Source organism: Staurois parvus, unplaced genomic scaffold, assembly GCF_062004578.1.
Source record: "Staurois parvus isolate SC_StPar_1 unplaced genomic scaffold, SC_StPar_1.0 ptg000165l, whole genome shotgun sequence".
NCBI classification, from domain to species: domain Eukaryota; kingdom Metazoa; phylum Chordata; class Amphibia; order Anura; family Ranidae; genus Staurois; species Staurois parvus.
Genome location: NW_028317961.1, coordinates 2,032,272 through 2,046,659, shown reverse-complemented (window position 1 = coordinate 2,046,659; position 14,388 = coordinate 2,032,272). Strand labels below are relative to the sequence as shown.

At 39.8% G+C, this 14,388-nt stretch overlaps 1 protein-coding gene across 6 annotated transcripts in view; it reads right to left on the bottom strand.

The window, feature by feature from the left end:
* Positions 1 to 14,388, bottom strand: part of LAMA2 (laminin subunit alpha 2) — a 1,220,316-nt gene that overhangs the window by 768,545 nt on the left and 437,383 nt on the right. For all 6 annotated transcript variants that reach the window (XM_089676131.1, XM_089676133.1, XM_089676134.1 and 3 more), the window contains exon 8: positions 8,079 to 8,257. In XM_089676131.1, the coding sequence (XP_089532257.1) occupies positions 8,079 to 8,257 (179 nt within the window). The remainder of the gene's footprint in view (positions 1 to 8,078; positions 8,258 to 14,388) is intronic.

The window sequence follows — 14,388 nt, the reverse complement described above, 5'->3', positions numbered from 1 at the left end:
CTTGAACATAGTGAGCAGGAGCTGTCTGTAACGGCATGGCTACTGGGCGTGGGGCAACATGTCAACATGCTGCCTGCACAAACTAGGAATGCCTGATGTATGTATTTATGTGCCAGCTCAGCATTAAAGCTCACTGCTGTATTTCCACATACTGAATATGCCTAGGGCTGGTGTTAAGGAATTAAACTGTGCCTAACCCTATAACAAAAGGTGGTGAAGCCAAAACCAGTAGTAGAATTGGAAAATAAGAAATAGCTTTTTGTTTTTTTACAGCTAATGATATCTAAAGTTATAATCCCCAAGGATTAACATAGGATTTATACATCAAAGGAAACCTGTACACTGGAAGAATAAAGGTCAAAACTGCAGACCTCTGTATTTTAAAAACTTAGCTATGTGGCTGTTATGTTGATCCAATGGTTTTGGTATTATCTGGGACACTTACTTGGAACATGTGTGCAGATTAGAAGCATTGACCTAACTTTGACTTCTGTAAGGGGACATCCCTCCTGTTACTGACCACCAATGTAATTGGGCAGAATTCTTCTAATTTACACCAATCATGAAACTGTCTTACTCCCTCTGGTAACTTATGTAATGGCCAATATTTGCACTCTGTAAACTGTGTTACATTTTATATAATTCTGGTCCCTGCACTCTATATGCTATATTGTACAATACTTACCCTTAACCATTGCCCTCTTTATGTTACACAGTCATGAGTGGCAAGTGGTTGTTTTTTTAGGACATAAGGTTTTAGACAAAGTGTTAGCTCAGTGTCTATATTCTGTTTGCCAAAAAGTGTATGTGAAGAACTTTTCACTTGTGGCACAACAATTAAGACATGTTTTGAGGGTAAAAGGACTGTGTCATATGTGTGCAGTAGGGATGAATTTTGGATTTGTGGTGACAACATTTCACCACAAACTTCGGCTGTTTGGCTGTTAGCCAAACAAGTCCTCAACCCAAACAGATTTGCCCAGCATAAGTGTGCAGATGAAACATGACTAACATTCTTGAAAAAAACAACCCAACCCCTACAAATGAAATTCTGATTACTTCCTAAGTCTAATATGTGTATATTTTCTCTTATTAAGTCTTAAAGTGAGCAGAGAGCCATAAATAAATTAAGTGATATATCTTCAGACTTTCAATCTCTCATTTGTGATGTAAGTCTATTTAATAAGGCAGTACTAAGATAGATGGTGTGCCATAAAAGTTATTAACCAACCAATTGTGAGCGAAAATCATAAATCGCAATCAGGGTCTACCTCTCCAGAAAAGCTTTAATTTCCTTTGTACTGCCATGGGTTTAAAAACAGTACAGAGATGAATGGTTCATTTTACAGTATGGTTTATAAACAGTACAGGATAAAACACCATCAAGGATCTGTTTTTTTCTTCATTTATAGTACAAAATAAACAACCCAGTGGTTGCTAAATGCCACCCAAGGAAATTTATATCTGTATCAACAAATGATATTAAATTAATCTGTGTACAGTGTTGCATGAAGAAATAATTGTGAGCCAATGGATCACAGCACTGGAAACTGAAAAATGCCTGGTTTTAAAGGGGTATTACAGACTGGTACTTGGTTAGTTAAATTACTTGTTACATTAATTCAAATGTACATAATATATTTCATAAATTTTTATGTCTGTGTTTCTGCCCTGTTCCTTAATCTGTTAGCCTGCTGACAGTCACTTAAGTGTAGTATGCAAGAGGGCAGGAGCCAGAGCATTAGTCCCAAGTTTAACCTTCAGTTAATTGTAATCTAACCAGTTAATCTTCTTGCATCTTCCCACCATTTACTATGTCTTCTGTGGGAATCGGGAAGCTGAAGATGAGATTAGTCAGCTGTGCAACACTGCCTATGAACTACTGTACAAATGGGTAGGTATATGGTGTACCATTAACAAATCTAAACTGCATCGAGGACAGACCGTGCAACTGTGAGTGGTGCAGTTTTCTGTTACAGTAACAGCCTTGCAACAGTTCTGGACTGGAGGTGATCCCAGGGTGTCCCATATATATTAATTAGCATAGTGCTTTGTCACACACGTTAAAGACTGGCTATCAAATCAAGCAACCCACACCACAGACCACAAATTTATAGCTTAAAAAATGAAATAAATGCAATTTTGTGTAAATCACCCTATTCCATATATCCAGCTGTGGCTATTCCCACACTATTAGGTGTGTTATTATATATGTACCAATATAGCTGCGCAAGGTGCACAATCAAAGAATAACAGTGTACAATCACACGTGCAGTATACATACTCAAACACATGTAATAAAGCAAATCAAGTGTCCGTTAAAATTGTCCATGCAGTGCTCCGTGCTCTTCAATAAATTTCAAGGAATCAATCAATTCTTACGTGAAATGATAAAAATCCCACGTGCGGCCACCGTTTACTCAAGCAACTCACCCACCATGACCCTCAAAAACATTATAGGTTATGCAGCACTTTTCCCCTTTAGGTGCAGAAGTCACTCCTTCTCCTCCAACTGAACTACGGTAATTCTACCGGCTTAAGCATTAACCAAAAACGGAAGAAGAACTTTCATAGTGTAAAATCCTTATTGATCAAAGGCTACTAGTTAAAATACCCAATTGCTCACTCAAACTCATAAACCAACAGCTCTGCCACTGCTGGTCTGCAGCACAAGCCTGTAGGTATATCTCACCCTTTGGACCATGGCAACAGGATGATGTCCAGGGTTTACACCCTCTGAAGGAGCAGCATGAGGAAAAGCCACTTGATGGTGGGCCGCCAGGAAGTGACATCATCCCATTGCCAAGGTCCGGAGGGTGATATATATCTATAGGCCTGCGCTGCCGACCTGCAGTAGTAGTGGAGCCATTGGTTTATGAGTGTTTAATCCCAGGTGTAAGGCTCTGCACCATTTAGGTTGTGTGAACAATTGTGTATTTTAACTAGAAGCTTTTAATAAATTAAGGATTTTACACTATGCATATTCTTTTTCCTTTTTTGGTTAATGCTTAAACCAGGAGAAGGAGTGACTGGTCCAGGGCTCCCCTCCCTTAAAGGGGAAATGTGCTGCATGACCCATATTGTATCAGAGGGTCATAGTGGTTCAGTGAGTTGCTTGTTTAAAGTGGTTGAACATAGGTGATTTTTTTCATCTCATGAAAGAATTTATTGATTCGTTGAAGTTTATCGAACAGCACAGATGATTGCATGGACAATTTTAATCGACAATTGATTTGCTTTATCACGTGTTTGAGAATATAGGGGTCAATTCACTAAAGGTTATCGCATAAGTTAAGTCAGTCACATGACCACATATTGCATGCGATAGTACAAATGTCAATTCACTATTGCTAGTATGCCGTATTTACTGAAAATAGCAAAAATGCTCAGTAAATACCGCATAAAAAGACCTTCACAAAAAGAAATCAATAATTAAATGCATGCGGTAATTAAGTAGTGGCCCAGGCATGCAGTATGTACTAGTATCAGCCACATGTGACACCCTTCATTAGTAGTAATTTATTTTTGCTGTGTAAAAATACAAAAAATCTTTCCGCCCAGAGTTCAGCTTTAAAGGTTATTTTTAAAAATATACTCAAAACATATATACTGAGTGTTCATTAGAATGATATTTAAAAAGTATGTATCTTTAAACATTGGAGATCAAAGACCACCCCCACAATTTCTGAGTGGTTTGCTGAACTCACACACATATAGGGTTTGGAAGAACTGATGGAACATTATCCTCCTATATAGCCACATGTTCTGTCTGGATAGTTTTTAGTAGACTCCCCCAGATTCAAAACCATCTTCCTACTAGTTATATTGATATCAAGGTGTCTTATTCCTCCCGAGCACCCACATTATTCCATCCCCCTTCAATTTTTTCCTCTTTCTGATATCTTCTCTATATTCCTCACATTTTCCCACTTTTATTGACCATCATCATCTCATATGTGATCTATGTCAGATCCAACACAGCGGACGCTGGTTTTTGATGATGGCAGTTATTAAGTTGATTCCTTGGCCATTCTTATTTTGAACTATCCACAAGTATTTTTGTTGGGATGCCTCGAAACATTCCGAGGAGTTGTAAAATATCAACTGATCAATTTGTCATGTATATATGTTATCATATAATAACTTATAATTTTGGAATACACCCTATGGATTTTTATTATTTATTTATTTCAGGTACTTATATAGTGCCGTCAGTTTACGCAGCGCTTTACATATATATATTGTACATTCACATCAGTCCCTAACCCTCAAGGGGCGTACAATCTAAGGTCCCTAACTTACATTCATACACATACTAGGGCCAATTTAGACAGGAGCTAATTCACCTACCAGCATCTCTTTGGAGTGTGGGAGGAAACTGGAGTACCTGGAGGAAACCCACGCATGCACAGGGAGAACATGCAAACTCCAGGCAGGAGGTGTCGTGGCTGGGATTCCAACCAATGACCCTAGTACTGCCAGGCGGAAGTGCTAACCATTTATTATTATGATTTTAATCATGTATGTGAATACAAATTAGATCGTTTTAAAGATGTATTGATGTATTTTTGTCTGGTGCAGGTCTTCTCAAAGTCTCATGGGCATTATTTGTTTTTGAAAGTTCTCATATATTTAGGGACTGATCTGCACCAATACCTATGGTAACATTGTCCCTTGTACAATCACAATGTGAAGTGAAAAAATGCTGCACTACATAAAACAATGGTACAAACCATTATATAACCAAAAAAACAAAGTGAAGAAATAAATATATATTAGAAGAAAAAATAGTAGAAAAAATATTAATATTGAAATGTATATATACAGTTGCAAGAAAAAGTATGTGAACCCCTTGGGATTACGTGGAGTTTTGCTTGAATTGGGCATAAAATGTGCTCTGAACGTCATCTAAGTCACAACAATAGAAGAACACAGTCTGCTGAACATAATACTACACAAACATTAGATGTTGCCATGGTTTAATTGCACATAACATGAAAACATTCACAGTGCAGGGAGGAAAAAGTATGTGAGGCCCTAGCTTAATGACTTCTCCCAGAGCTAATTGGAGCCAGGAGTGAGCCAACCTTGACTCCAATCAGTGTGATGATATTGGATGTGTTGCTGACAGCTGTCCTGCCCTTAAAAAACACACACCTGTTTTGGGTTTACTGGTTTCAAGAAGCACTGTCTGATGTGAACCATGCCTCACAGAAAAGAGCTCTCAGAAGACCTACGATCAAGAATTGTTGACTTGCATGAAGCTGGAAAGGGTTACAAAAGTATCTCCAAAAGCCTTGATGTTCATGTGTCCACGGTAAGACAGACTGTCTACAAATTGAGAAAGTTTAGCACTGTTGCTACTCTCCCTAGGAGTGGTCGTCCTGTAAAAATGACTGCAAGAGCACAGCGCAGAATGCTGCATGAGGTAAAGAGGAATCCCAGTGTGTCAGCTAAAGACCTACAGAAATCTCCTGCACATGCTAACATTTTTGTTGACACATCTACAATAAGGAAAACATTAAACAAGAATGGAGTACATGGGAGGACACCACGGAGGAAGCCATTGCTGTCCAAAACGAATATTGCAGCACGTTTGAAGTTTGCAAAAGAGCACCTGGATGTTCCACAGCACTACTGGCAAAATATACTGTGGACAGATGAAACCAAGATTGAGTTGTTTGGGAAGAACACACAACACTATGTGTGGAGAAAAAAAGGCACAGCACACCAACATCAAAACCTCATCCCCACTGTAAAACCTGGTGGAGGGAGAATCATGGTTTGGGGCTGCTTTGCTGCCTCAGGGCCTGGACGGATTGTTGTCATTGATGGGAAAATGAATTCCAGAGTTTATCAAGACATTTTACAGGAAAATGTACGACCATCTGTCCGCCAACTGAAGCTCTGCAGAGGATGGGTGATGCAACAGGACAATGACCCAAAGCATACAAGTAATTCAACAAAACAATGGCTGCAACAGCACAGAATATGCCTTCTGGAGTGGCCCAGTCAGAGTCCTGACCTCAACCTGATTGAAATGCTGTGGCATGACCTTAAGAGAGCGATTCACACCAGACATCCCAAGAATATTGCTACACTGAAACAGTTTTGTGAAGAGGAGTGGTCCAAAATTACTCCAGATCGTTGTGCAGGTCTGATCTGCAACTACAGGAAACGTTTGGTTGAGGTTATTGCTGCCAAAGGAGAGTCAACCAGTTATTAAGTCCAAAGGTTCACATACTTTTTCCTCCCTGCACTGTGAATGTTTTCATGTTATGTGCAATTAAACCATGGCAACATCTAATGTTTGTGTAGTATTATGTTCAGCAGACTGTGTTCTTCTATTGTTGTGACTTAAATGACGTTCAGAGCACATTTTATGCCCAATTCATGCAAAACTCCTCGTAATCCCAAGGGGTTCACATACTTTTTCTTGCAACTGTATATATATATATATATATATATATATATATATCACACAAAATCCACACAAAAAATTAAAATTAAGAATATTTTAGGTATGAATCAAATAAAATCAATCAAAAAATCAAGTTCAATCAACAAAATGTTCATTCAGTGAACCCTCCTTTAGATAACGAAAAATATGTGCATTTGTCATCAATTCCCGTGCAAAGACATCCTCCACCATATATCTGCTCACCTCACGCAGTGTGACCTAACATTATACAATGTTACTTTGTATCAGCAGTATTCCTCATTAAAAAGAACTTGACATAGTGCTGTATACCCTTGATAAAGTCACGTGACTAGTGACGAAATGCGTCGGTGAGGAGTGTGCGGATGACGTCACAACGTTGCCATTCATCGGGATAGCGGCTTGTAGTACTTTACAAACGGCTCTTGAAACAACATTACAGCAGGCAATAGCATTCATTATATTTGCCTTGCAATATATTATGGATCATGTCTGTTTTAAGCTTGTACAGGACTCTGCTGCTGAGATGATATTGCCATCTTGTGTCTAATTAGTACATCATACCTGGTGCAAAATACACCTCCGGAACTTGAGCATATTTCATATGTTTTAATTGATAAATAAACGTTTAAAAGGATAAAGCACTATGTCGAGTTCTTTTGAATGAGGAATACGGCTGATACAAAGACACTTATCATGAGATAGCTTACTTTTGAGTCTTCATTCAGCAAGCTGATCTTCTGAGTCCATATGGGACCAAAAGTACAGTTAGACTGTAATATTGTATAATGTGAGGTCACACTGCGTGAGGTGAACAGATATATGGTGGAGGATGTCTTTGCACGGGAATTGATGACAGATGCACATATTTTTCGTTATCCAAAAGAGGGTTCACTGAATAAACACTTTATTGATTGAACTTGATTTTTTGATTGACTTTTATTCGATTCATACTTAAAATATTCTTAATTCTTTCTTTTTTTTGTGTGTTTTTTGTGTTATATATATATATATATATATATATATATATATACATTTCAATATTAATCTTTTTTCCACTATTTTTTCTTCTAATATATATTTTTTTCTTCACTTTGTTTTTTGGTTATACAATGGTTTGTACCATAGTTTTATGTAGCGCAGCATTTTTTCACTTCACATTATGATTGTATAATTTGCCCCACTGAGACATGGGTTGTGTGCACTAGCGGCTACAGCATTTAATTGTAATTTTTTGATTTTATTTCACCATAGTTTGCGCTTGAGTTATTCAATATATTTAGATTGGCCCTTGTACAGCCAATAAAAACACCCCTAATCTGCAGGCATTGACTGCAATATTGTCTTAATGCTTCATGAACTCTAAGAATCATGATTTGTGTCACAAACCAAACCCAAGTGTAAGCTTCCTTTTATTTATTTATCTCAGGTTCCAATTTCTTGCTTGCTGTGTGGACAAGATTTGCCATGTGACAAGCTTAGGTATTTTCCCTTTTTTCACTTACCCCTATTAACAAAACAAATGTAAAGGTCAATGGATTGTTGACTTCCATTTCTATGTTTCTACCTTTCTATTACTGTACTTGATTTTGAACAGAATAAAACATTATTGATTTAAAAAAATATGTAAATACTATACCCATCGAGGCTGATAGTAACCATCTGCACAGGTCTCACAGTTAATCCCAGCTGTGTTTTCTGAGCAATTGACACAAACTCCACCTCCAGTATATTCCCCATGGATATTCAGACTGAGCTTCTTGCTTGCTACATTTTCATCATAATAGCATTCTGCAGTCTTCCCATGACAGTTGCAAGCTATAGAGAATAAAGTAATTTTTGTTAACAAACAACTCATAGATATAGCTTAAAATACACAGCTCATATTATTATAAAATAGTACAAAAACCTTTGTTGATGTACAAAGTCCAGTTAGTCATATTATCCAGTCAACAGTGATCTTTCAGTTATTATAGGTTCACACATGATTTTTAGCAAACTAGGATTCACTCACAGTTAAATAGCTATTTTACTGATGCATAATTAAAAGCTTAGTGTCAGTAAGCAAATATCTTCCATAAGCAAGGTTTTGAGTCAACAACCAACTTTTTTGAAGTCCTGTTGTTGGGTCAAAAAGTAGTTCATAGATGTGTTTTTCTTATTGCCACCAAGCTTTTAATTGTTTATCAACAGAAGAACTATTTTACTTTAACACCTGTGTGTGAATCGCGACTTGCTGAACTTTCTAAGATGACTCTTAGATTCTGTAAGGGGTGGTAAATTCAACACCAGGCAGAGTTTATATAAAGAAAGGTATGTGTTGCTTTTTGGAAAAAAACATATATAATTTATATACATAAATCAGTCCATTACCGACTGGGGAGCAATTGGCTCTTTTTTAAGAGTCCTGAGACAAAAAATAGAAAAAAAAAAAAGAAAACTTCTTGAGAACAATACCAGTTCACCAGCCTGACTTAGGTTGCCATGTGCAACACTTTACCTTGGGACCACCTTGCCACCACTATCATTGCTATATACACTGGAACACTTTTTAATCAGAGTATAGCATCAAGTCAATTAAACTCCTGGGATATTGATCTGGTCAGTTAAGTAGCAGAGGGGGTTGTTAATCAGTTTCAGCTGCTTTGGTGTTAATAAAATTAACAACAGGTGCAGTAGAAACAGCCACATTCACAAGATAACAGATAAATTACCCCATCGGTAAGACACTTGGCAAAATGCTTGGGTCTCTAATGGATGTCTAATGGAGACCGTATCACATGTAGTGAATATCACGGTGACTCGGCAAAAGATCTGTGCAAATTAAAGGGTACTTTCTGTTGTGGTAATTGCACTTACTGCAAGTATATGAATACGGACGTACAATGCAAACTACTCAATGGGGTTTTGTTGAAACCCAAGCATTTTGCCAACTGTCATGCCAATGGGGTAAGTTATCTGTTATCTTGTGAATGTGGCTGTTTCTATGTGGGGAAGACTAAGTTGGAATTCTGGAGACGTGCATATAGACCAGCAATGGGCAAACTACGGCCCGCGGGCCGTATACGGCCCGGCGGACCTTTTAATCCGGCCCGCGGAGCTAGGCTCCCGCAAGGCCAGTGGTCGGCAAGCCGCGGCTCTTTACAAATTTAGATGCGGCTCTCCTGTGTGCCGGGCGCCCGCTCCCCTCCCTCCTCTCCCCTCCTCTCCTCTCGGATGGCCGCCCCCCCTCTCGGATGGCCGCCCCCCTCCCTCCTCTCGGACGTCAGGACTCTGCAGCTGTCAGGATGTAGGCGGGGCAGCCAGGATGTAGGCGGGGCAGCGTGACGAACTCCTCTCACAGTCCTCCCTGAAGACCAGAACGGCGCGGGAATACGAGAGGAACGCGCGGACCAAAGGTAAGTGAATTGACACAGGGGGGGGACTTACTATATGGGGGACTTACTATATGGGGGATGAATTACTATAGGGGGGACTTACTATATGGGGAATGAATTACTATATGGGGGACTTACTATATGGGGAATTAATTACTATATGGAGGACTTACTATATGGGGAATGAATTACTATATGGGGGACTTGCTATATGGGGGATGAATTACTATATGGGGGATGAATTAATATGGGGGATGAATTAATATGGGGGATGAATTACTATGTGGGGGATGAATTACTATGTGGGGGATGAATTACTATGGGGGATGAATTACTATATGGGGGATGAATTACTATGGGGGATGAATTACTATAGGGGGGATGAATTACTATGGGGGACGAATTACTATATGGGGGACGAATTACTATATGGGGGACGAATTACTATATGGGGGATGAATTACTATGGGGGATGAATTACTATATGGGGGATGAATTACTATATGGGGGATGAATTACTATATGGGGGATTAATTACTATGGGGGATTAATTACTATGCTTACTATGGGGGAATATTACTATACTTACTATGGATGACACATACACATCATTCATCTACTCTTGGTCCGGCCCCCGGGTCCAATATATGAACCCATTGCGGCCCTCAAGTCAAAAAGTTTGCCCACCCCTGATATAGACATATTAAAAGTATGCGTACAGGCGATCCCGAGTTACGTCATGTTCTGAATGTGCATAATGAATAGTTTCCCAAAATAAAATTTCTTATCCTAGACTGGGTACATCCAGGGCTTAGAGGGGGTGACTGGAACAAAATGTTGTTGCAGTTATAACTTAGGTGGATTTTCCATCTACAAGCTACTTCCCCCCCTGGTCAGTCAATTTTCATCCCTTTTTACAAGGTTTTACATCTGGAGGCATGGAAAAGTGAACTATATTTCATGTCCCCTATTTGTCTTATAATGTCTCTTTTGGGACTGTATTGTTGTAATGCTCTCTGTATGCCCCATATATGTGTGATGTATCCCTGTTTTGAATATCCATGTATTTCACTTGGCCTGTATTATATTACAACATGTATGTTATTGTTGTCAATTGTACAGCACTTTGCTTTATTTTGCTCTAGATGATGTATATTTCCTCAACTGCAGACATTATTAGTGCTATTTGTTTGTACCGTCCGACTGGGGGTTCCTTGGTCTCGAACCTGGGCTTTGGTCTTTCCCTGGCTCATACCCCCGGCACGCTAGGGCTGCACCACAGGTTATTGCTGGTTGTGGCAGCTCTATTTTGGCTGTCTGGGTTGCAGCGGCTGGAATCCCTTCCGGCCTCTGTACCCTTTATGCGTGTCAGCTGTCCGCCAAGGTGGGGCGACATCACGCACCGACATACCAAGGGCGGTTCCCAGCGAAGTCCATGCTTTTGCAGCATGGGTCTGGCGTCCTGCCATCTTGGATCTCTGTGGCACAGCTGGACGTCATCACTGCTCTTATTATGCTCCTATATCACAGAGAGCCTCTCTCCTGTTCTCTGATAATCCTCGTTTTCTGTGAGCTGACACACATGGTCTTTGACACGCTGCAGGTTTCTTTCCTTTTCTGTGTAGGTTGGAGAGCAGTATCCCTATGGGTTTTGGTAAGCCACATTGCAGCCATGTTGGTTAGCCCTTTTTTGGGTACTAACTGTGCTTTCTATGCTGTTGTTCAGAATTTGTTAGTTGGATAGTTGCACTTATATGTTGCTTCTTTATCTTCTTAATGACAGCATTATTGAGTGGCATATGTACATCTATTTCTGCGAGCCATTGAACATGGTTGTTTGCAGCGCTGCAGGTTGATTCTACATAGATGAGAAAGCATTATATTCAGGGCTCTTTGGTAAGCCTTTTTTTGGTTTCCTACTTTTGGGCACTTTTTTTCTATCCTTGGGCCCTAACGGGCTTGTGGTGAAATCTTTAAGTAGATCTACGTATATATTTATATAGTCTTTTTTTCCATTATAGTATATTGATGGGATTAATGGTGGAATGTGACATATGTGTTTTAAACCCGATATTAGATTTACTGTGTTAATACTAAAACTATATACAAAACCTGGATACTGACACATTCCATGGTGTCTTTTTCATCCATTATTATAAGTTGGTGGACACATTCTGTGTTCCTATGACCCATATATATATATATTCATTGCAGTGCCCTGAGGTGTGGTCATAGTGATTTGTATCCTTTTTTGGACATATTTGTCCTTGAAGCCCCACATTATACTATATATTTATTGTGCCAATACGTAGAGGAAATGCAGAATCTTGATCTTTAAACATTCTATGATGGGTTTCTATGTTTTCTCTCTATATGCTGTCGGACAAAGTATGTGGTATTATATTTTGTTTACATACAGTATAGTTATTTTTTCAGCATTCTGTGGTGTGGCCGTAGTAATCTGTAGTTTTCAATTGCACATATTCACCTTGAAGCCCTTTATTATACTCACTGTGTCAACATGAAGAGGATATAGAATCAGCTTTGGACATTGAGATATTTTATAGTGGGTTGTTCATGTCTTTTTAATTAACATTATACGCTGTTGGACACAGTACGTGTGTTTATGACTTTCATGTTAAAGTCATTCATTGGAGGTTTTCGTGGTGTGGCCGTAGTGACTTGTACCTCCTCCCCCCTCCCCCTTTCCTTTGGGGGTGTCTCTTACGAATTTCCATCAAATACAACTTTGAGGTGGCGTGTGCTGACTTGGAGGTCTATACACTATATGGTGGGTCCCCTGTTTTACAAACGAACCTGACACCTTGATGTGATATATAGCATGTTTTCAATTACTCATATAGTCATCTATTTCAGTGACCTGGGATTTCATTCTGATTCGAGGCCTTTTGTGGGGGGTTCTGCTGTCTCGGTTTCGTTCGGTCCCCAGCTTTATGAGGCGACATTTCTGAAAGCATTTATATCTTTTACCAATTATCCATTTTGCATTTTCATATACTGTAAGTATATCTACAGATTACAAGGTATTATATGTTGTTATGGATATGAGACATGTTCCAAACAAATATGTTTGTAGGTGATGTCATCCAATTGCAGAGTTCTTCTCCTTTTCCTGAGGAAGGAGTGCAATCACTCTGAAACGCATTGGAACAATTAGATTAGTATCTCTACAGCTTTGTTACATCTATAATGATACCAATGTGTATCTTTTATGACCAGTCAAACACAGTCATACTGGGTATCCATATCATGTAATTTCATTTTCTGATTGTGATGTTTTATTATGACTCTGTATGATGTATTGTTTTGTATGTCTTTGTCTTATCACCTTTTTTGACAAATAAAATTTGTACTTTTTTAATAATTCTAGTACTGTAAGGGAAATCCTGTGAGATGGCTGGCAAATAGAAATGTGCATGCGCACGGAAATATCCGGAGAATAGTGACCAGACACGCACATGCATGGCTAATCTTGGCGCCAGATGGACTATTTAAAGGGTGCCTCTGCCTGTGCTTAGTGCTGACTGGTCTTCAGCTGTCCCCATGTCCTGCTGTGTTCCTGTGTGATTCCCTTGTCGCTGACCAGACTTGTACCTGACCTGACTCTTGATTCCTCTCCTGCTTGATACTTGTTCCTGACCTCAGATCTGTTCCTGACTTTGGCTTGCTTATGATTTGGTACCTCGCTGTCCGCCCGTTGATGACCCTGGCTATAGCTATGACATTGCTCCTGTCTCCCATCTCAGCTTCCTGCCTTGCTCTGGTCCACGCCTGGTGGTCTACCATACCAGCTCTGTATATCGCTACTGTTCCTGAATCGGTGATTCACCAGTTCTTTAAGGACTCCAGCTGCAAGTTCTCCAGGCAACATCTGCTGGCACTCTTGTCCCCCTGGTCTCTAGACACCCTCTGTTCCACTTCCAGTGGGGTCAGGGCTAGTGACACAAGTGGGGCTGACCTCGTCTTTTCTGTCTCCTATCAGGTACATTACAAGTACCTTCTAAGCACTTCAAGTCCCAGTGTCAGTGGATCTCTCCTTTTTCCAATTCTTATATTGGGGATGTTGGCTTATAATCAAGAATTTTTCCCTTCTTTACAGGTGCAGTAGATAGGCAACAATGAGATGACCCCCAAAACAGGAATGGTTTTACAGGTGGAAACCATGGACATTTTTTCCCTACTTATCTTTTCTGACTTTTTTTCACTAGGTTTGCATTTGGCTAGGGTCAGTAGCATTAGCCGATACCTGGACCCTACAGAGGTTGCACAGGCAGTCCAACTCCTCCAGGATGGCACATCAATACATGCCATTGCCAGATGGTTTGCTGTGTCTCCCAGCACAGTCTCAAGAGCATGGAGGAGATTCCAGGAGACAGGCAGTTATTCTAGGAGAGCTGGATAGGACCGTAGAAGGTCCTTAACCCATCACCAGGGCTGGTATCTGCTCCTTTGTGCAAGGAGGAACAGAATGAGCACTGCCAGAGCCCTACAAAATGACCTCCAGCAGGCCACTGGTGTGAATGTCTCTGACCAAAAAATCAGAAACGTGAG